We start from the raw sequence: 20786 nt of genomic DNA on the forward strand, positions 1-20786 counted from the left end.
TATTCAAATTATGACCTGATGAGAGAAAGGACACGGGAAAGGTTGTAAATCAGCTGGAACATCCTTCCGGCGCGGCCTTGACACCCCCCACCTGTTGGCACAATGAGGCGCTCTGTTGCCGAGTCGACGGGGAACTTAAGGTAAACAGTAAGACGGACGCCATCCGCCATTAAGCTCTCAGGTTTCTGTCGGTTTGACCGATCATAAGAGGCTCATCATTAGGTTGGATAAATAGATCCTCTGTCCCCATTTGCCATTTCCTGGCTGGAGGCTGCAGTCACCATGGTAACCAAACAAAAGGAAAATGTCCGTCACATTTTGTTTTAATGGTTTTTTCTTTTCTTAAGACATGATCCAGTGTTTTATGCTTCCCGGGAGCCTCGCGAGGCCTTTTTTTAGATGATTGGTGTGACCTAACCTGATTTCATAACCAAATCAGGCTGGATGCCAGATGCACATCATCAATCTTCCCGCTGTCGGCGGCGACCGAGCCCAGCGTGTCCTGGGAGAGCGCCTACGGTGTGACAAACATACACCTCCGTTTGAACCTTCGGGAGGACGTGTTATGCCGTGTGATGTTTGCTGGGAGGAGTTTTTCACTGGCTGTGTGTGCAAGGGTGGCTCCAAGAACCTGCAGGGTGTGTGTGTGTGTGTGTGTGTGTGTGTGTGTGTGTGTGTGTGTGTGTGTGTGTGTGTATCCAGCAAACATTGACTGTTGAATTAACGCGGATAGAGAGCATCCAGTTCTCTCCCTCCCATCTGGGAACACTGTCAGGGGCACCTGTCGGAAAGCTGCCTGCCAAAAACCTCTGAGGATCTCTGGTTTTATCACTCAGAATCGTGGAGGCAAAGCCAACCGTTTCTGAGATCCTGAAAGGGCTCGCTGAGAGAGCCAGGATTATTTCACTGGTGCAGGTGTGGGGAAAAAAGGGTAAAATAAAGCTGCAATGCAACAACAAGCCCTCCCAACACCAACGTTGCCCCAGAAGCGTTTTAATCTAGCAAAACGTTACTGAGGTTTATCTATTTGTGAGGCAATTGGCTGTTTTGTGACCACAGATCCTAACATCTCCATCAGATAGCGATTAGCATGCCACTGATGTCAAAATTAACTTTGGGCATCTCAAAATAGCAAGTACTGCCCTGGCAGAGCTGGGTTCTGCTGTGCTAAGCTAGCAAGAACACTGATAAATAGATTTGCTACTTGGAATTGAAATTTCTGTTAAACATTTTCATAGTTCTAAGTCAGCGTGTGTGTTCGCGGCTACTCTGGAGCAGCGTTTCCAGGGTGTAATCTGACCCCGCAGGTCATGTGTTGCTCTTCCACTCAGTTTACACATCGTGCTTCAATTGCGACAGGTTGGAGGAAAAGATAAAAGCCATTCAGGAAGGCAGAAACGGTTTTACTCCATCGGTCCATTCTGGTCAGAATCAGATGGCGCTGGCACGTCGGAACCTCTGAATGCAAAATAGTTAAAAAAGAAAAAGTATGTTCTGCAGTAATGGTGATTGAAAAACGGTTCCCAGTTGGACAAAGACAACACCACAAATTCGCCTGGCTGATTTCCATATCTGGGTTTCATCACACGCCAGCGACAAGGTGGCCGTTACAGGGCGGGATTGGCCTTTCCTTGATGGTATCTCTCCTCCTCCCACACTCCACCTGCATGACAGTTCTATGGAGAAGGTGTCTCACCCTGGAGTCAGCTGTCCATCCAGGTGCGACACGCCGCGGCCAGCGGGGGAAGCTGAGGCGCGTCCGCCACGGCAGCGTCGGCCCTGGGATATCTGGAGGTGTGGCCTGTTTATACGGGGCCTAAATCCATCAGATTGGGACACAAGGCAAAACCGAGGCTAACCATTGTCCCAACAGCTGCCTCGCCGCTCGGCGCCGACGTTGGATTGGATGGCGACCGTGAAGCACGTCGGCCTGTGCAGTGTGGTCGAACTTAAACAGGCAGTCGGTAGTGTGTTCTGTTCTTTCAGAGGAAGCCTGCAGATAAGATGCTATCTGCACTATCTGCTCTTCTATGTTTCCTGTGTGTGTGTGTATGTGTGTGTGTGTGTGTGCGCGTGCGTGTGTGTGGGTGTGTGTGTGTGTTTGTGTAGGTATGGGTGAGTCAATTACTTTCAGCCCCTTCACTAAATAAGCTCTTATCTGTTTTAACAACACATCCCAGCTAAACAAACGATGGCGCTGCCTCTGAATCATTATAACTGTTAAAATAAGTGATTATCTCTCCAGTCTGATCAGAGAACTGCTGGCAACCTCCAATCTGGACCATACATTTTTTAAACTCAGGTGGGTTGTAGTGGAAATTTTGAATCTCCGATTCAGAGTGAAACATTTCTGGTCCAGGGGCTCATTAATGCAAAATTAGACAACCGCTTTTAAAAATAATAAATAAACCTTAAAATATTAAACCTTTAAAAACCCTGGTGCCAAAGCTGACGAGCTCACGTAAAATAATCTGTGATGATCAGCCGCGGCAATGCTCAAATCTTATGATAGACAATTTAAAGCCACATAAATCCAAATGTAAATAAGACCTGAGAATAAAACTCTTCCTGCTTCCTGGTCAGCCTTCGCCATACGCAGGTCTGACCCATTGAAGGGGGGAACTGAGCCAGTTGCTATGGAGAGAACCGATTGTTCATTCTAAAAATACAAACTGAGGTCCCAGCTGGACAAATGTAGCAATGAACAGTCTTGTTTCTTTCGTTCTGCAGGAGTAGCTGCAGATATGTGATCATTATCCCAGCAGCTTCTGCCCATCATCAGCTGAAAATGATTAAAAACACACCAGTTCCATGAGAGGGTGGACTCAAACACACACGGATAGTTGGTAGGCGGCCAGAGGGAGGATGAAAATGGAAAATGATCCCCCGTCCTCAAAGAAATACAGTTCAACAGACACATTCTAATGAGCCAGAATGGATGGAGCTCCATGTCTCCAGCCTGTCCTGCTTCCCCTGGGAGCGGTGGCCGTAATGACAAGGCTGTGTGTTGCCTGGTTTCAAACTGAATTATGATCATTTGTCCCTCACCAATGGGAGCAATTTTCATGAGAGTTTTCATGAGGGATTCGTCTCAGGTAATTGTTTCGCCCGTCGTAACGAGCCACCTATTAGGGATTATAAATGTGCTGTGAGGTGACAGGTCAAGGTTTGGCTTAAATAACTTAAAAAATAAGACTAAAAGTAATTAGATAAGTAATTGAGATTTTAGCATAATAGCATAATTTATTACAACGAAATTATTTTACCTCCATTTTGGTTTGTGGTTCTTGATGCTTGTGTTCCATCATGCTGAACTTTATTTGATGAGAGCAGAGCCCTCTAATTTTACCCAATAAATCTCAAACCTCTCAGAAATTTAGAAACAATTCCAAACAAATGAGTAAAAGGGAGAGAAATCAATCCAAACCACATTAAATGTCTCTTATAATCACAGGAAGTGACTGCAGGTCACGTGGAGGCCACTCTCTTTTTCTATTGGCCAGAATATTTCAGTGCTGGACTCTGATTGGCTGTCGTGAAAGGTCAAAGGTTTGTTATGTATTCCTTCAGCTGTGTGCTGCTAGCTGTGCTATCTGCTCCTGTCACTGCGGTTGTTGTTTCCAGCCTAATATCACACTAGTGTTATCGTGCACAAAAGTGCTCATAGAAGGTAAACGTTCTGTTCATGTGTCAGGCTCTTCTGACGATCCTACCATGTTAGAATTTAAAGAACTCCGACGTTAGCGCAGTAGCCACTTAGCTAGGTAGCAGGTCCCATCGTTAGCAGTGAGCGGTGCGCTGCTAAATGTCACGTTTGATTTATAACTGACCTTGGGAAGCACAACAGTCGGCTTTACGAAATGGGTTCTGTTCGAGTCATATCGACGAAGCTGCTGTGTGCGACCAAGGCGAAAGCAGCAGCCGCAGGTCCCACCGGGACATTAGCCCGAGCATGGAGCGTGTGCCTGGGGAGAGGCGTGTGCAGCTCACCGTGGAGGCTGCAGAGCTCCATGTCAGCCTGGCTCGTTGATCAGTACGGTTCCAATGAAGTGCTGAAGTTCTCAGACGAAACCCCAGCCCCCACCGTCAACTCACCCAATGAAGTGATGGTGAAAGTGCACGCAACTAGCCTGAACCCTCTTGACATAGCCATGAGGGGTAAGTGGAAACGAAAAGAAATGCACTCTTCGAGATCTCTTGATACACCCCTGTGCCCTCCCTGGTTTTAGGTGGTTATGGTGCTAAGCTGCTGAATTTAAGAAGGGATCCGCTCTCTGTGGTGAATAGTGACCGTGAGTTCCCACTGATCCTGGGTCGGGATGTGTCGGGGGTCGTTGTAGACTGTGGTTCTGAGGTCACGCATTTTTTTCCAGGAGATGAGGTAGGACCTGCACTGAAATGTATCTTTACAGGCCGGCGGTAAATGCACGGCAACCTCTGCTGTCCACGGCTTCGGCCTTTTTGTCTTGACTGATGAATTAAGCTGGCAGGAAAATATATTTGTGGCGTCGTGCGGATAAAGAGTAACATCCAAACCCGGAGTGCTAATCTTGTCACGTAGAGGACAGTAAATCTAAACGTAAACGTCAGGCCAGGAAGCACAGGACTCATCAAAATTCATACCTCCCCACATTGATAATGAGCTTATTTTTCTGCTTGGTCATCCTGTTGTTGGGAGGTTTTCATCCCTGTCTTCAGCGCCATCACCTGGATGGTTCAGGTAACAGGCGTTTCACGGTGGATGCGCACGTTTACTGTCATGCATTCTTTCCAGGTGTGGGCTGCTGTGCCTCCATGGAAACAAGGCAGCCTGGCAGAGTTTGTTACTCTGACCGAGTTTGAGGTGAGCAGCGCCGTCGCATTCATGGTTTCGCCTCGTTTAATCCATCACGATTTCTCTTTATCCCAGATGTAACCAAGGACAGAAATCATTGTGAACTAGCGTGACCGCCTTCTCAAACTTTGTTCTTAGTCACATTTATTGAGCGTTTCGCTGGGTAAACTGGGCGACCTGCATCACCAACGAATCAGAGTAGGGGCAATATGGGTGTCTTTGTTAGCTAAAGTGAACTGTCCCTTTAAAACAGTTTGTTTTTAGTAACTTGGAGCTCGGAAGACGCGCTCCGGTCCAGAAGTGTGGAGAAAGTCATAAGACCGTTAAGTCTTATGACAAATTAGCGTCTGGTTTGGCTGTTCTGACTCCGCTAACCAGTCTGAGCCTGTCATACTGGAGGTGTTTCATTCATTTCCAGGTATCTCATAAACCCAAATCCATAAGTCACACGGAGGCGGCGTCCATCCCTTACGTCGCCAGCACCGCTCTGTCGGCGCTCGTCAACGCTGCGGGTCTCTGCAAAGACCGCTGCGCTGACAAAAGGCAAGTGTGGTTAAACTAACAACCATCAGATGAACCTTAATGCTTTTGCAGTTCCTTCGGTTTGTCTCCAGGTTCCTTCCCCGTTTTCACCGGAGATTTGTCTTCTTTTTTTTTTTCCCGCCCTCAGAGTCCTGATCGCTGGGGGGTCGGGGGGGATTGGAACCTTCTCTATTCAGGTGAGCTGCAGGAGGATCTGAGTTAAACTCGGGAGTGTGAGGTTTCTCAGAGGTGAGTGTGTGTTTGTTTCTCTGCTGGCAGTTACTGAAAGCCTGGGGCGCGCACGTTACCGTGACCTGCTCCCAGAACGCCGAAGGCCTCGTGAGGGGGCTGGGCGCCGACGAGGTGGTCAACTACATGGCGGAGGATGCTGAGGAGCACCTGGAAACGATGGAGAAGTAGGTGCTGCTGCTAAAGAAAGACCGTTGCCTATAAAAACACCGACACCGGCAAACCATAGAGGGTGTCGGGCGTCTTGACGATGTGTGGGTTGAATTTAAAAACGGACCGTTGGAGTTCTTGTTGCAGAGCTTCCTCTAACGAGGTCCTGGAGTCTCTGCCAGTTAAGGTGCTCGTGAAAATGAATCATCCAGCAGTTTGTACAGTCTGTACTTCCAGCCAAACGTAGTTATCATCTTCCTGCCAGCGTGGCACAGCTGCTCGTGGACTCCCGCTCTAGTTTCCATGGAAACTGGGTCTTAAAGCCCGAGTGGACGCTGGTGCACTGTTCCTCTCACCTTGGTGCGCAAACTGTTAAATCCTGGCTGTGGTTAGAAGACAAGATGTGACGCTAACACTCCCTCTTTAAATCACCTGACGAGACTTTGACTCGCTAACGTGCTCGTGTGTGTGTTCCCCACATCATCCTGTGTCGGCTCCCTCCAGGTTCGACGTGGTTTTGGACGGCGTGGGCGGGGACACGGAGCAGTGGGCCATGGGCCTGCTGAAGCCCTGGTCTGGAGCGAAGTACGTCACGCTGGTTACGCCGTTGCTCCACGACACAGATTCCCTGGGCCTGCTGAACGGAACATTTCATGCCGGACTCAGCCTGCACAACACGGCCTTCCAGGTAGTTCCGCTGCTGTTCAGGCTGCAAGCGCATTCCGGGCCATTTTTAAGTTTAGGTTTCTTTTGAAAAACAACTCGGCACCGAGGCTGTCACACTTCCTGCAGATAGCGCTTTCAGAGCACGGTGAATAACAGCCGCTGGCGGGGCCGCTCTTTTCGAGATATCCTGAGCTTTGCAGCGGCTGCTGGGATCTCGGCTGCCAGCGTGGGTGGATGAGTGTGTGCTGCTGAACCAGCACTATGTGGTGTTTGTGCAGATTGTAGCCGACTGCCCCCCCCTCCCCATCCAAATAGCCGTGTTTGTGTGTTTCTTGCCAAGCCTCTGGGGCCCTTTTGTCCAGGGCAGCAGACAGGTGGCCAGTCTGTCAGCAGTCACACCCTGTGTTGAAGAAGTCAGATGCGACTGAGCCCCCTAGTGGTCACACCCAGAAACTGCACCCCTATCAAATATCCGGCAGTGTTGAATTTCAAGATGAGTTTGTGGAGGTTCTTGTCTTTCTTTCTGTTCTTTCTCTGTGCACTTCACGTGCTTTGCATCAGCCTTTTATCGTGGGGTTCCTTTTTTAACTAACAACTGGGGGAAAAAAACCCCACCTTTTTCAGCAGTTTATATTCATCTTATCTGCTTTGGAAAGATAGACTAAGATAGTTGTAGTTAAATGTATATTTGTGTATGTCCATTTGAAGTTTAAGTAAAATAGGTTGCCTAAAGTAGACTCCGCAAACTTTGGGATTCAATATAAATGCATGAACCACAATTTTCTTATTAAATAAATACTCCCGCAGCACTTATATGACGTTTTGTCTGGGCTCATCACTGTTCCTCACAGCTGTGAAACATAGATCGGCTCATTTTCTCACTGTGCTTCTCAGAGTGCGATATCGAGTGGAGTCTTCTACCGGTGGGGGTTTTATGCTCCAGACGGGCCTGCCCTGGATGAGGTCAGAGAGCTGGTGGATGCAGGGAAGGTAAGCGCCCCGCTCTGTTGCCGTTCTTGTCATTCAGAACCATTTGTGCTGACTAACTAGGGGAGAAATCCTCTTGTATGCAGATCAGTCACAGCCTGGTGTGTGTGTGTGGGGGGGGGGTGCTGCCATGAATTCCATACATGCCAAAACTCAATTATTTGTGAGGGGGTTAGCGCTCATGTGCTGGCTGGCTGGTTTGCTCAGGCACCAGGAGATGGTGAATGGAGCTTTAAACACGTCGGCCCTTTTGTCTCGGGGCTTACAGTTAAGGTCAGACTCAGGATCAGTCAGCAGCAGCATCCACAACACACACACACACACACTCTCTGTCGCTAATCGTACCAATCTCAGCCCAAAGCGTGGCTGGTTTCCAGCGTGACGTGGTTGCGTTGCCCTTTCATTGTTAAGGACGAGAGATGCTGACCAGGATAACGAGCCCGGCGGCTGGTGCGGGACCAGCGCAGGATTGTCCAGCCTCATCACATTCTGTCCCCATCCCACGGTTTTCACATGGCAGCTGTGAGAGCAGAGATGGGGGGCGTTAGCAGCCCGTGTGTTCAAAACTCACTAATCTCTCTCACATATCCTTTCCTGGTATTAAAAGTAGCGGAAGCAGCGTCCTGATGATGCTTTCGATTATCAGGCTGTCACTAATTCTGTTGAGTAAAAAAATGACCCAACCCATTAAAGCAAATCACCAACGTCAGATATAGCGAAGGCTTCGTTTTCTCCAAATATTCCTGATGTTTTTCTGCTGGCTCATCGCCATCTTAGATCCTGCCAGTGGTGGAGGCCCAGTTCCCGTTCGCTCAGGTGCCCCAGGCTTTTCAGAAGCTAGAGGAGGGTCACGCCAGGGGGAAGACGGTGGTCAGGGTGGCGGAGGAGGACGAAGAGGGCCAGAGCGAAGAGATGGGCCAGTCTGACGGAGAATATCAGCAGGAGGCGGAACACAAGTAACAGTCGGGTGGTGGGAGTGGTCACAGGCGGCGAGGAGGCCTGGAGCTTTCACCGATGCCAAGATGCTGTCTCTTCTGGGCTCCCTTAATGATTTCCAAAGGTGCTGCAGACACGTCCCTGCATATTAATGTTATTAATCTGTGTTGAGGCCGTAGGAAGACGACGGCTCCCTCCTCACATTTGCACCGCCGTTTGTTGTGAACACGCGTTATTTCTGTCCCAGTGGAGATGTCACACATGGAGAGGAAACCAAATATTCCAAAAGATGCTTGCGGGTGTAAAAGAAATGTACATCAACATATTGACAAAAATACTTTTATTATACCGAAAAAGGAGGAAGTTGGGTTCTGGGGTCTTGATTAAACAAATGACATATCAAGTGTTTGTCGCTTCCTGGTAGTTGATGGAGAGTGTTACGACGCAAGGTTGCATTTAAAAGCAGCACCTATTAATACTGTTTTTATTAAATTAAAACAAAAGAGCTAGAAATACTGAAAATCTAGAAACAACTGAAGCACTATGTTCAATCTGAAGGTATGTACACAGGAATCTGTCCAAGGGTCTCTTGGGAATCTGTAGGTTTCCGCCTAATGTCAGTCTCATCTGGGGGGATCCAGTCCTGCTGATGGAATTTTTTCATAAAACATCCACATCCCAATGTTGCTGCTGTCTGGATGGATCCAGCGTGTTCAGAATCACCAGGTTTTTGTCATAGTGATGGCCCCCTGCACAAAAACACGGTAATAAGACCGTTATTACATATTAGAACGCTGGCACCATTTTGTCCACAAGGTGTCAGTAATGAGCAGCTCTGGAAAAATATCTCCCAATCAACAGCCGATCAGTATTCAGGTGGAACAATGCTGCTAAATAATCTGATGCTTTCTTTAAAGAAGGATGGTCACCTTTAATATCCAGGACCAGGTTGTGGGTGGGGGTGTAGCGGAGGAAGCCCTCGGAGGTGAGGCTCCAGAGGTGGGCCTGGGCGTCCAGCTCTGGAGCGAGGCCGACGCGGCTTCCCGCCATGACCATGCTGCCGCTGGGACCCAGGCAGAACTCCTCCAGCAGCTGGAGGCAGAGATCGTTATTCAGGAAAAACGGTCCATTTGCGCTGTTTACGCCCAAACCCGACGAGGCGCCGGCGGCTCTGCTTACCTTGCTGTGAAGGGATCCGTTCTGGTAGAACCAGATCTGCTCCAACTCGCCGTTTTCCTCCATTTCCTGGATGCGCATCATTTTGATGTCGTCCAAGTCGCCCGCCAGCGCCATCACGAGCCCCGAGTGTCTGTTCCTCAGGCGGAAGTGGACCTGCTTCTGCTCAGGAAACACGGTTCAGAAGCCAGCTCATGTCATCGGTCAGTACCCATCAGAACTAACAACAGAACATAAATAACTGATCAACAGGGGTACAGAGCCCCCCCACCCCTACCTGAGGAAGAGGGCGGAGCGATCCGATCTTCAGCCAGCTGCTGAACTTGTACCAGTCATGCACCTCCCCGGGCCTCAGCACAATCTGAGCCCCCCTGTAGTTGATTCCCTCATGCACCACCCAGCTGGGGACAAGGACACAGCAAACTGAGCCAGGGTTCAACAGCTCGGCCCCGGCACACAGGAAACGGGCCCGTGCTCGCGTCAAACATCCGCCTCTGTTGTAGCGGCGGTTCGCCGCCGCTCTGGTGTGAGCTCCCGCCTGTCCAGCAGGAATGTCCCACCTTGGAGACGGCTCCCACTCACTGTGGACCCTTTATTTCCTCCACACACACTCGCACTCCGACTCCGAATGTCACACATCAGCAGCTCCTCGTGGATCAGGGCTGAAGGCCTCAGCGGCTGCCGGTTACTCCCGGCAACCACCTTTCCCACAGTATCACCGGGATTACACCCAACCTCTACTGCAGAACAACTGCATTTCCAATAATCCCAAACTCGGACCGATTCCCGCCAGACGTTCGCCCAAATGACTCCGTGCTGTACTCACATGCCTCCTTCCACCAGCACAGACTGGACCCTGCTGCAGCCCCCTGTCAGCGGGAGGTTGACGCTCCCCTCGGTCAGGACCACCCTCTTGCCCCGCAGGCCGCAGCGCTCAAACAGAGTGAGGGAGGGCAGAGAGAACTCCTGGAAGAACCCAGACAGTTGCTCACTAAGCGGCAAAGAAATCTTACCTACCAGAGAGTATTTAAAGGCCCCTACAAAGCTGACGGTCTGCAGCGACTGGATGGACGCCCCGTGGACGCAGCCCATCGACTTCAGGTCGGGGTAGCTGCCCTCTTCCAGCACGTACAACCTGCTGCTGAAGTCTGCTCCCTCAAACGCCAGCCAGCTGGAAGCCAAGGACATAAAAGAGGCTGAGTCCTTTGTGCCGCGTGCATGACAATGGGAATTTATCCCGCTGAGTCATTTAGAGCCTCAACATGAGCTCTGCTGCCAGATTTAGAGAAGGCGGCCAACAGTACCTGCCACTCCGGACCTTGCAGGATGCCACACAGAAGCCGTCCTGCAGGGACGCCACGCTGTCCTCCAGAACCACGCTGGAGCCTTGAAAGCCCGGCTCGGAGAAAAGATGCACCTGAGGCACACAGATGAATTCTCAATCCTGGAATCTTCCTCACCGGCGACGGGACTGAAACTGGACACCTACCTTAAACTTGGCCGTGGTCTCGAAATCACTCTGGAAGGCAAGAAAAGCGCCATTAAACTCGCCAAATGACATCCAAACACGACTCACTGGTTTAAAACCTGCATTTTAATCCAAAAGGTGTATTTTCTAAATGACTCCCGATTAATTTCTGATGGCTTCAACAAAAATCCCTTTTTGTTTAATGAAAACGGGACTTTCAGTCTGTTCACCCCCACGTCTGTATCGTGTTTACCGTCTCGCTTTAGCTCCTTCCTGTTGTCCCTCCCCAATTTCCTGCGTTCCTCCGAAATGAGTCGGGGAAAATAAAATTTCACTGCCTTCAAAGTTGCCCATAGTTGCCTGACTGTTGTGCAACAAACTGTATTTCTTATAACTCCCACGTCTGTTTACCATCTTCTGCTTTGGAGGCGAAACGGGAATTCTTTGGTGATGACTCACGGTTGTGACTGAGTCTCATGACAAGCATTTTCCCAATGCTTTCATGCTGCCCGGTTATTACTGATCCGCCTTAAAAAGCCTCCTGTAGGGTTTCAGCTAGCTAGCGTGATTAGCCAACCGCAGGCTAACACAGGAAGTGGGAATAAAAAGCACGACAATGTTGCGCAACTATAAATCACTGCGCGCTGAAAGTAACGTGATGATGTTAAACTAGTTGGAGGCGTGGCACGAGACAGGGCTGAGATACGGGGCGAGATTCTGCCGCTCTCGCTGCTCTTACCAGCACCACAGGCATGGCTGAGGCAATTCTGGGCTGCAGCGCCCCCCAGTCCTCGGGGCATCCGTACAAGCCTCGCTCAATGACGTAGGATTCGCCGCAAAAGCCTGGCTCCTCAAATACCACCCAGCTGTGGGAGAGAAGAGACAGTAGAGACTCTTCACCTTTCTGCAGACGGCTGTGGATGCGCGCACACACACACACACACACTAACAACTGACTAACACATCTGTGCTTCCTTTAATTGTGGCTAGCTCATGCGACCTGCTCACTACACTCTAACTCTACATGCTAACGCTACACTCGTGCTAATACGGGGGTGGCAGCCAGGCACGGGTGAGGCTCCGGCTGCAGCCAAAATACCTCCTCTGAGTCCTGCCCCCAGGGTGAAATGTTCCGCTTTGACACTACTCATCCGTCTCTCCCTCAGGTTGCATCAATGCGCCTGCTGTCGCTTTGCTATTCATTTTAGCTCTTTTTATTCCACGTTTGGGCCCCGACCTTTTGTCTGGACCTTTTAATTTTGGCGCGCAGTAGCACGTCAGACAGAACTCAGCTTATGTGTTTTAATTGCAAAGCTGTGAGGGACTGTGACGAAAGACGCCAGCAGACAGCCGTAGGGAGCAGCGGGCTGAATGTTAATCAACTTGGTCATTTGTCTTGATGTGTCAGGACGGGCGCGGCAGCTCTCGGCTCAGAATACTGATTTCAAAAGAAGAGATCTGAAATAGTGAGTCGCTGCTCCTTGTCGTTCACTCACACGCCACCGATGACATCGAGCGACTGCGTCTTCGTGCCGTAGCCGGTTTCCTCCATGTTCGGGACCGGCACCGTGATGTCGATGTCCATGCCGCCGAAATCTCTGTCTCTGAACATTTTGAGGTGCGGAGAGAAGAAATCCTGGTGCAGAAAATAATAAGAATTAAAAAAAAAAAATGAAGTGAGCAGGTTCACGGTTATTCTGGCAAAAATAGGGCCAAGAGCTGGATGTAATGAGCAGGCTGTGACCCACTTGAGGACCAGTTAGGAACAGGAAATGAAACAACAGCTGCAGCCTTTGCTGAGCTGCAGCCACAGAGATTCAATAGATAAAGAGTTAAATATATTTTTGAACATGACCATATCATTTTCTGGCTTTATATTAAATAGTGGCCAAAAAAAATCCATGTGGGCCTTTTAATTTGTGTTTGATGGAGAATCAGAGGGCTAACACCGGGCTAACACCAGGCTAACACCGGGCTAACACCGGGCTAACACCAGGCTAACACCGGGCTAACACCGGGCTAACACCAGGCTAACACCGGGCTAACACCAGGCTAACACCGGGCTAACACCGGGCTAATACCAGGCTAACACCGCGACTCTGCTCTTCCTCTCTGAGCTTGTATTTGGGTTCTTTTTCCATCCTGACATCCACCCTCCTTGAGCGGAAAATGCCAACCTCTTCTTTCCCCCTCGGAGCCCTTCATGAACCCTCGGCTGAAGCTGAAACATGGCCGATCACTTCTGCCACATCTCGTTTTACGAGCGTTCCGCCGTACTCACAGAAAGAATTGGCTGCAGCGACTTCAGCCCCTCCGAGCCTCCCCATTTGCTGCCGTCCCAGTATTCTCCTTCCTCCAGGATGTGCTGCTGTCCCTCAAACCTGGGTTCGCTGTAGCCCACCCAGCTGGAAGCAACACAGAACGGCGGTTAGACCCACGTTTCCAAACTTCAAGTTCTCAAGTTCTCCCTCCTGGAACTTCAAGTAGAGACTCACAGTCCTCCGATGATCTTTAAGGATCCCGCTGACTTCGGTTTCTTTGGATCTGCATCGTTGTTTTCAGGAAAACTGAAAATGTTGCCATCGACCTCCATGCAGGAGCCCTGGAAGCCGGGCTTTTCATACACCACAGCCTGCAACACAGAAGAGCACATTCTCATTTGGCCAGAGGAACAAGTGGTTCAGGGAACGGCCCTAATGTGCTTTAGAAAGATGGTTTGGAAATGGAGCAACTACAAGACTTGATTTAATTTGAAGGGGTCATTTTCAAAGACAATTTTCAATCATACCTTGATTTCACTGGCGTTCTCCACTTTAAACCCCCCCTGCAACAGAGATAATTTTGCATCAGTTGGCAGCAAGATTGTGACTTATAGCTGATAAAGTTCTTGTATTTCCTGTAAAAAATAGCGGATGTACTTTGAAAGGGGATAAACAAAGATTGGGGCAGCAAATGCAGTGCATGAAAATCTATGACGTCGCCTTTAACTCCTAATTTAAGCAGGCTGCGATGCTGATCTTTAGCAGATGCTATGCTAATGCACATTACTAAAAATGGTAAATTCTCACCATTTTAAGAGGTCTTAGAGATCCGACGAACGGTGAAGAGAAGCCCCAAGACTCTGGGAAAGGGTACTCTCCCTTCTCCAGCACAGCTAGCATGCCCTGGAAGCCGGGGTCACTGAACACCAGCCAGCTGAGGGAAGGAGAAGCATCCACAGACTGAATTGAACTCCTTAACTCCGGTGGTTTAGTTTGAAATGCTGCAACGTGACCTTCAAAGCTTCACTGTTACATTAACCAAAACAAAGTTCAATCATCTTGAGAGCACGTCAGCCCAGAGAGCTTTCTCATTAACCTTCGCTTTTACTGTCTCGCTGCTTTTCTCGCCCTCATTTTTAGCTCAATTCCAATTACTATCAGGAAAAATGGGAGGAAGGGGCTGAAACATGTAGGGTTGGCGTCGCTGCAGGGCGCCGGCGGCGCTGCTGCTCTGCCATTATTGAGAATCCAGCTGGCGTTGGTGTGTGTGGCAGAAACAGGGACGGGGCTGGGAGCGGATGATTTACGGGTGATTCTCTCCCTTCCCAAAGGTGTTTCCCAACCTTTAACTGTCACCGTCTGATATCTGACCCTCCAGCTCTCTAAAGTCTGACGTGCACCAACAGGACAAACATTCCTGAACCTGATGACAGACAGAGGAACGCCGAGGAAGGGGCGAACGCTTCATCTTTGAGGCCCATTTAGAAAGAGAACTGCCTGGCGACACACTTACACCCCGGAATACACCTGGATCGAAGCAGTGCTCAGTGGGATGCCGAACGTGCCCGTCTCGATGGTGTCGTCGTGGTAGGACGTGATCCTGCCCCGGCCCTCCGGCTCGGTAAACAGATCGATGCAGGGGATGCTGTAATCCTGCAGAGAGGGCGGAACAAACACAGCGGTTGGTCTCCCATCATCCCTCTGCACGGCGACAGGTTCGGCGTTGTGCTCAGGACGGCTGCCGCCCGGTCGAGTCGCGGTAACGGCGGGTTTGTATTCACCCAGACGGCGAGGCGGATGGAGCCGATCAGCATCGGCGAGGCGTCCTGCGGCTCCGTCCCGGCGCCGCTCTCTGCCCACACGTTGTCCAGTTCGATGCCCCCCTCCTCCAAGGCAATGGTGCGTCCCTGGAAGTCTGGCTTCTCATAGAGCACCCAGCTGAAGTCAAAAGACAAATAAATCAAACACATCATCTTGCATCTTTTATTCATCCACGGCTAAAGATAAAAATCCCCCCTGTCTGCGCCCTGACTTCCAAGCCCCACTCGGAAAATCCAAATAATTGGGATGAAAGTAGCTCGTTTAACCGTGTTGGAAGGAGCAGAACTCATTGAGAGAGGTGCGTTCAGAGTTTTAGGAGCACCGGGGTCACGAAAGCCTGGTTGTGTTCGGTTGTATTTTGCTACCCTCAGATGCATTCAGGAGCCTCTGGGGGGGAACACGGTCGAGAGCTTCCTATAGCGGGTCACTCACCATCCTCGGACCACCTTCACGGAGATGAGAGCGGAGAGCTGCAGGCAGGTGGCGTCTGCCATGTCTCGGTAGATCTCGTACGCCTGGCCGCTGAACTGAGCTCTCTCAAACAGGACGATCTGGAGGAGGACGCCGTAATGAGGAACACACACATAGAACTTCACTGTCATATAAAAGGGAAGAATTCTATCCGGGTTCTGGTCAAGACAGCAGAGCCCAGTCGGCACAAGACTGGGGACAAACTGAATAAAGTCCAGGAAAGAGGCGACGAGACTTGAACAAGTACGTCTAATGAAGTTCGACAGTCTTGGAGAAACTGTTCAGGATGGTAAAAATAACTGCATCCAGCTGAGGGGCAGATCTGTTTGCCCCCAAGAGCAGCGTATGAGAAACAGATGTCTCCTCCTCCCGGGCCTCTCTGGGCCCAGACAGGCCAAACGTACCTTTCCAGGGCGCTTGTGAAATCCTCTGGCCGTCCTTTTCTGCAACAGAGAAGCACGGCGTTACGGTTTTTACACACACACACACACACACACACACACACACACACACACACACACACACACACACACACACACACACACACATCGTTGTTCTTCTTTTGTGAGGACTTTAATAGACTTAACCAACCCTCTAACCTTAACCCAACCATGACTTAACCCTAAAAATGTCCTCACAATGCTAGTAGAATGCAAATTTTTTTGCTCAATATGTAGCAGGTACAAGATCCCACCCACAAAAAACACAGATAAGCAAGGGAATGAAAGAGAAACTGAAGAAAAGCACCAACAACAACAAAAGGCAGAGAAGAAAACCTGAAAAGATCATTAATGACCTTAAAAGTTTGTCAAATTAAGTCATTTACACTTGGACTAATAAAAGATCAAAGGTCTGTCTTTGTTGTCTGCAGAGACACGGCGCTAAGCTCCGCATATTTTGCTGTCTTATGAGGTTTCTCAGCGTTTAAGGCGCCATAAATATCTGAAATCTCAGGTTCCTCTGTCATGCAGAGCCAACAATCATCCATGTTGGATTCACTGCATCTTCAGCAGGTTCTTCTGGGTTCTGCTGTGACTTTGCCTAAATCATAATCCAAAATTTGAGCATCAGATGCATCCAGAAAGAACGGCACGCTTTGGTGTCGCGGTTCCCAAAAGAACAGATGCAGAACTTTAGATAACCAACAAATACCCTGCCCTTTAAAAGTGTGTGTGCTGCCCACTTACACTCTGAGTGAGTGTGTGCTGAGGCTGCCCCGCCGCAGGATCCTTCAGGTCGAGCGTGGCTTTCCCAGGAAAAGATGGCGGCTCGGCAGGATGAATCCCTGGACTTGTTCGTACAGGCGCTTCTGTCCCTGCAGCCGGGGGCTGAGTGGGCATGTTTCCAAGAACCTGGAGCAAAATTCCCCGTTCAGATGTTAAACAATCAGATCTCTTCATCTTTACTCGAATCTTTAGCGATTCACTCCACAGGACAGCTTCCTCAACGCTCGGCTTTTACCGGGACGGCGTAGAAAAGACTGACCTTGTTGAGTTGCTCCTGTTCTCGCACGTCCGGGGCTGGTTTTGGAGCTTCCTGCGGGAGGTACTTCTCTAAATATTCGGGCAGCTTGATGTCAGTGAAGGAGGGAAGTGGAGGGCCTGTGTCATTAAGCAGAGCTGGGACTTCCTCTCTCTGGCTCAGGGCAGGGCTCTGCTGATCAGAGGTTGGACTCGGTGGGGGGGGCTGAGATAAAGGTGGAGATCTTGGCTGAGGCGCGTTGCTAGGTGACACCTCCCCAGAGTTCGTACCCTCCGCCTGTGGCTGAACCCCATTCTTCTTTCCTTTCATAAGAGAGGAAGTCAGGCTGCTTAAGACGCAGCTTCCCTCCAAGCGAGACTTCATTTTGACCTTTTCCTCCTTCTCTTCAGTAGCTTCCTCTTCATCTTTGATGGGGGTTTTAAGGCGAGACAGAGTATCCAAGCTACTGAGCAGGAAGCTTCTGTCTGACAGACTGGCCCTGAAAGGCTTCTGGCCCGATTTAGATTCCATATTATGTAATTTATTTAATGTGCTTGTTGCTGCCTCTAGGGTGTACTTCGGCTTCCTCAAGCCAAACTTAAACTCTTCTGGGTCAAAGGTCTTCTCATAGCGGTCCTCTTTGATGGCGGGCAGGGCAAAAGGTGGCTGTGGTGGCCCCAGAGGGTTGTGTTTACGTGGGGGGAGCGAGAAAGGTGCACAGAGCTTCTTGATTTTCTCAACAAAATCATCGTCGTCAAACTCGCCGGAAGTGTCGAGCAGATTGCTCTCGCTCCCCGAAGAGTTGAGTTTGGGCGCCGCCACCCTCAGCCTCTGTTTGGGGAGGTCCACGTCCAGCCAGCTGGAGGGGGCGTCCTGCCTGTCAGAATCCTCCTGGCTCTTCCCCCAAGAGAAACTGAGCTTCTTCTTCGGAGAAGGCTGCGCTGAGCCTGGGATTAGCTTGTTGAGGTTTGGAGTTTGCCTGGGCTTGCCCTGACTCACTTCTGCTTTTCCAGCGAAGGGCTGGGGTTGCTGGGAGATATCACCCCTGGCAACAGGTGAAAGTTCGACTGCTGTGGAATTTCCTGTCAGATTGCTATCAGCCGGCTGCGGCTCCATGCTCCCTACACCTTTGGGTGGCGTGGCGATGATGTCGCCCTTTTGTCCCCTCTGCGTTTCTGGGCTGTCCCGGAGGAACAATCGCCCCCTCCCCAGGCATGTTGCTGTCTGAGGGCGCCGATTCGACGGCTGAAGTGATTTCCCCATCAGCACGGCCAGCTCCCCCGTTGCTCACAGACTCGGGGGCAGAAATAAGAGCAGGCTCTTCAACAGATGAGTCCCCCTCCGCCGCACCGTCAGCTGGAGCCGTTATCAGCGGCGGAGCGACGTGATTGACTTCAACAGTCTCTTTCTCCACGGCCGAGGTTGCCCCGGCAGCAGGCTTTTCGGGGGATAACTCGGCATCATTAGCTCCATGTGGGCGTGAGTCACCGGGTGAATTATCCATTTGTTCCACATGTGCAGAATCCGTCTCTGTTTCTGCTGCTTTCCCCGCAGACTCTGGAGCTGTTCCAGTTCCTTCTCTCGTTGCACGTTCCTCTGCCTTTAAGAGCTTTCTATCACCTTTGGTCCCACCTACGGGCTCATTATTCCGCCCCCCAGCTTTACCTCCACGTGAATTTTCCATCTCTGTCTCTCCGTCATGCTGTGCAGGCAGCATCGATTTTGCACGTCCAGGGGATTTGGCAGTCAGTGCTATTTGGTCAGATTTTGTTCCTCTTTCATCCGACTCGCCGGCATTTTTGCCATCGCCGCCCTCGGCGCCGCCTCGTCTCTCTGACGAGCTCTTCCCCTCCTCTGAAAGTGACTGTGACAGCTTCTCCACTGTCTCCTTCTGTGTCGTTCCAGTCTGATTGGCTTGATTGCTCGAGTCTGATTTGTCCTCTTTCTTAGAGTGACAAATCCGCTTCGGGTTTTTGTGACGCTCCTGTGTGTTCCCTACATCATTTTTAGTCGTTTCCATTATTTCCCCTTTATGTTTTTCTTCTGAGGGAACTTTTTCACATCTGGAATGAACTGGTGGCTCCTGCTTCCTTTTAATGAGCGGCAAAGAGGAGGGGGGGGCTGGAGGTTCTCTGCTGCCCTTGGAGGCCTCTCCGTCTTCCTGCGTGACAAGAACCCTGTTCCCTCCAGCCTCCTTGTCAACACAGCTCTTTGTGCCATCACTCCAAGCAGCGGTATCAGGTTCACCTTTGTTGACAGATGGTTGAAGTTCCTGTCTGCTAGAGTTTTCCTTTCTGACTGAGGAATGCTCCTCTTGTTTTACAGGTACCTTGATGTTTTTGTGGGACTGTCCATCTAATGAACTTCCTTGTCCATCCTCTGGAGGATGGAAGACAAACGCTGTATCTTGGTCTTGATTTATGGCGGTGGTTTCACCATTAGGTGTGGTGGAAGTTGTATGTTCTTTGCTTTTCCTTCGTTTAGAGCGGGAGGTTGCTCTGCTCGGACCTTTGGACTCTGGGCTAATGTTATTGATCATTTCTTCAGGATCATCCGGCCCTTTAGCTGCAACAACAGCTTCCTTTTTCGAACTCTGGTCCACTGTTTGGACAGCTACGGTATTATCTACCCTTGCTGGTTGCTCCACAGGAATGGTAATTTCCCCCTCTGGGGGAACAGCATCCAGTCCATCTGGTTTCAACGCTATCTTTGACATTGTGTTTGTTCGTGTCTGTTCTTTAACATCCAGTTTGTCTAGTCCATGTGACTTTATGGCACCAGATGCCACCTGTGGGGGGGTTTGTGCAGACGTTCCTGTGACTGCTGGCTGTGGCGGCAGGGCTGCCATGAAGGTCCCCGCTCGCTCCTTGATGGTCTCCAGCCTGTCCCTGCAGGGCGATGCAGAACTAGACCTTGCCTTAAGCTGACGGTCAACAGGTCTGGAACTCTGGTCCGACTGCTCGAAACTGGCTTTCAGCCTCGCGTGGGCCTTCCTCACTGGAGAGGCATCGGCGCTCCTCGGGGTTTGAAAAGACCTTTTATCAACCCCCCCTGCTGGACGCTCAAACATGCTGATCTTATCTGCAATCCGGCCAGGAACTGGTTTAAAATCTTCACTTGTTTTCTTCAAGTCGTGGTGCCTGTGAGATAAAGGCGACATTAAGATACAACCCATCGCAATCTTTTCATATGTGGTTCATTACAGCTGTTCAACTGGCTGAATATCTGAACTGAGGACAGATAAACAGTCGCCATAGGGGTTCCCTCAACTTAAATCTGCTCAGTTCATCTTATCTCGACTGCAGAACCAATCGTGGAGCACAGAACTGCTCTTTGTGTTGTGACTCACTGCATTTTTCACTGTAAATTACCAATAATATTCCACCCACAGTGGTTCAACCACATTCTTCGCTGTGAATAGTCTGACAACGCAACATGTTGGAAAATTCAATGTAAAATATGTCATATTGATGATTGTAAAACAGTAATTTGCTATTTTATGGGATATGTCAAACATTAACCTGCCAAGTCACTTTTAGTAGGCACGTTTGGTCAGGTCTTACCTTGTGCTAGCCTCTGGTCCGGGCTTCTCCTTCGCTTCATCTGTCTTCAACAATGACTTGGTGGCCTGATTATCTCCTGGACTTTGTATGGAATTCAGACGCACATTCTTTGTGAAAAATTTCACCTCGCTTTGTGAAACCTTCATACTCCTGCGTTTGGACGCCGACGTCTCTGTCTTCCTCTCCACCTTGTAAAGACTGTCTTCGTCCTCCATTTCTCC

The 20786-nt window shown here is 50.1% G+C and overlaps 2 protein-coding genes across 2 annotated transcripts; one reads left to right on the forward strand and one right to left on the reverse strand.

Annotated features, from left to right (window-relative positions):
- Positions 1-3533: 3533 nt before the first annotated feature.
- On the forward strand, positions 3534-8747 carry LOC101077727 (reticulon-4-interacting protein 1 homolog, mitochondrial). The gene is made up of 9 exons (XM_011612247.2): positions 3534-4158; positions 4230-4381; positions 4775-4843; positions 5253-5377; positions 5505-5553; positions 5636-5772; positions 6260-6443; positions 7316-7411; positions 8186-8747. The coding sequence occupies exons 1-9, from the start codon at positions 3861-3863 to the stop codon at positions 8366-8368; spliced, it is 1293 nt and encodes a 430-aa protein (XP_011610549.1). The 5' UTR covers positions 3534-3860; the 3' UTR covers positions 8369-8747.
- Positions 8670-18118, reverse strand: LOC101067948 (beta/gamma crystallin domain-containing protein 1-like). Its single transcript, XM_029849232.1, has 20 exons — positions 17027-18118; positions 16729-16893; positions 15946-15984; positions 15503-15621; positions 15031-15187; positions 14763-14902; positions 14057-14183; positions 13777-13812; positions 13484-13620; positions 13270-13393; positions 12485-12627; positions 11728-11854; positions 11010-11039; positions 10825-10937; positions 10562-10691; positions 10347-10486; positions 9798-9921; positions 9524-9682; positions 9274-9436; positions 8670-9093 (listed from the first exon to the last, which is right to left on the reverse strand). Exons 1-20 carry the CDS (start codon positions 18116-18118, stop codon positions 9005-9007), a joined length of 3354 nt encoding a protein of 1117 aa, XP_029705092.1. The 3' UTR covers positions 8670-9004.
- Between the last annotated feature and the right edge of the window lie 2668 nt (positions 18119-20786).

Source organism: Takifugu rubripes, chromosome 16 (assembly GCF_901000725.2).
Source record: "Takifugu rubripes chromosome 16, fTakRub1.2, whole genome shotgun sequence".
Lineage (NCBI taxonomy): Eukaryota > Metazoa > Chordata > Actinopteri > Tetraodontiformes > Tetraodontidae > Takifugu > Takifugu rubripes.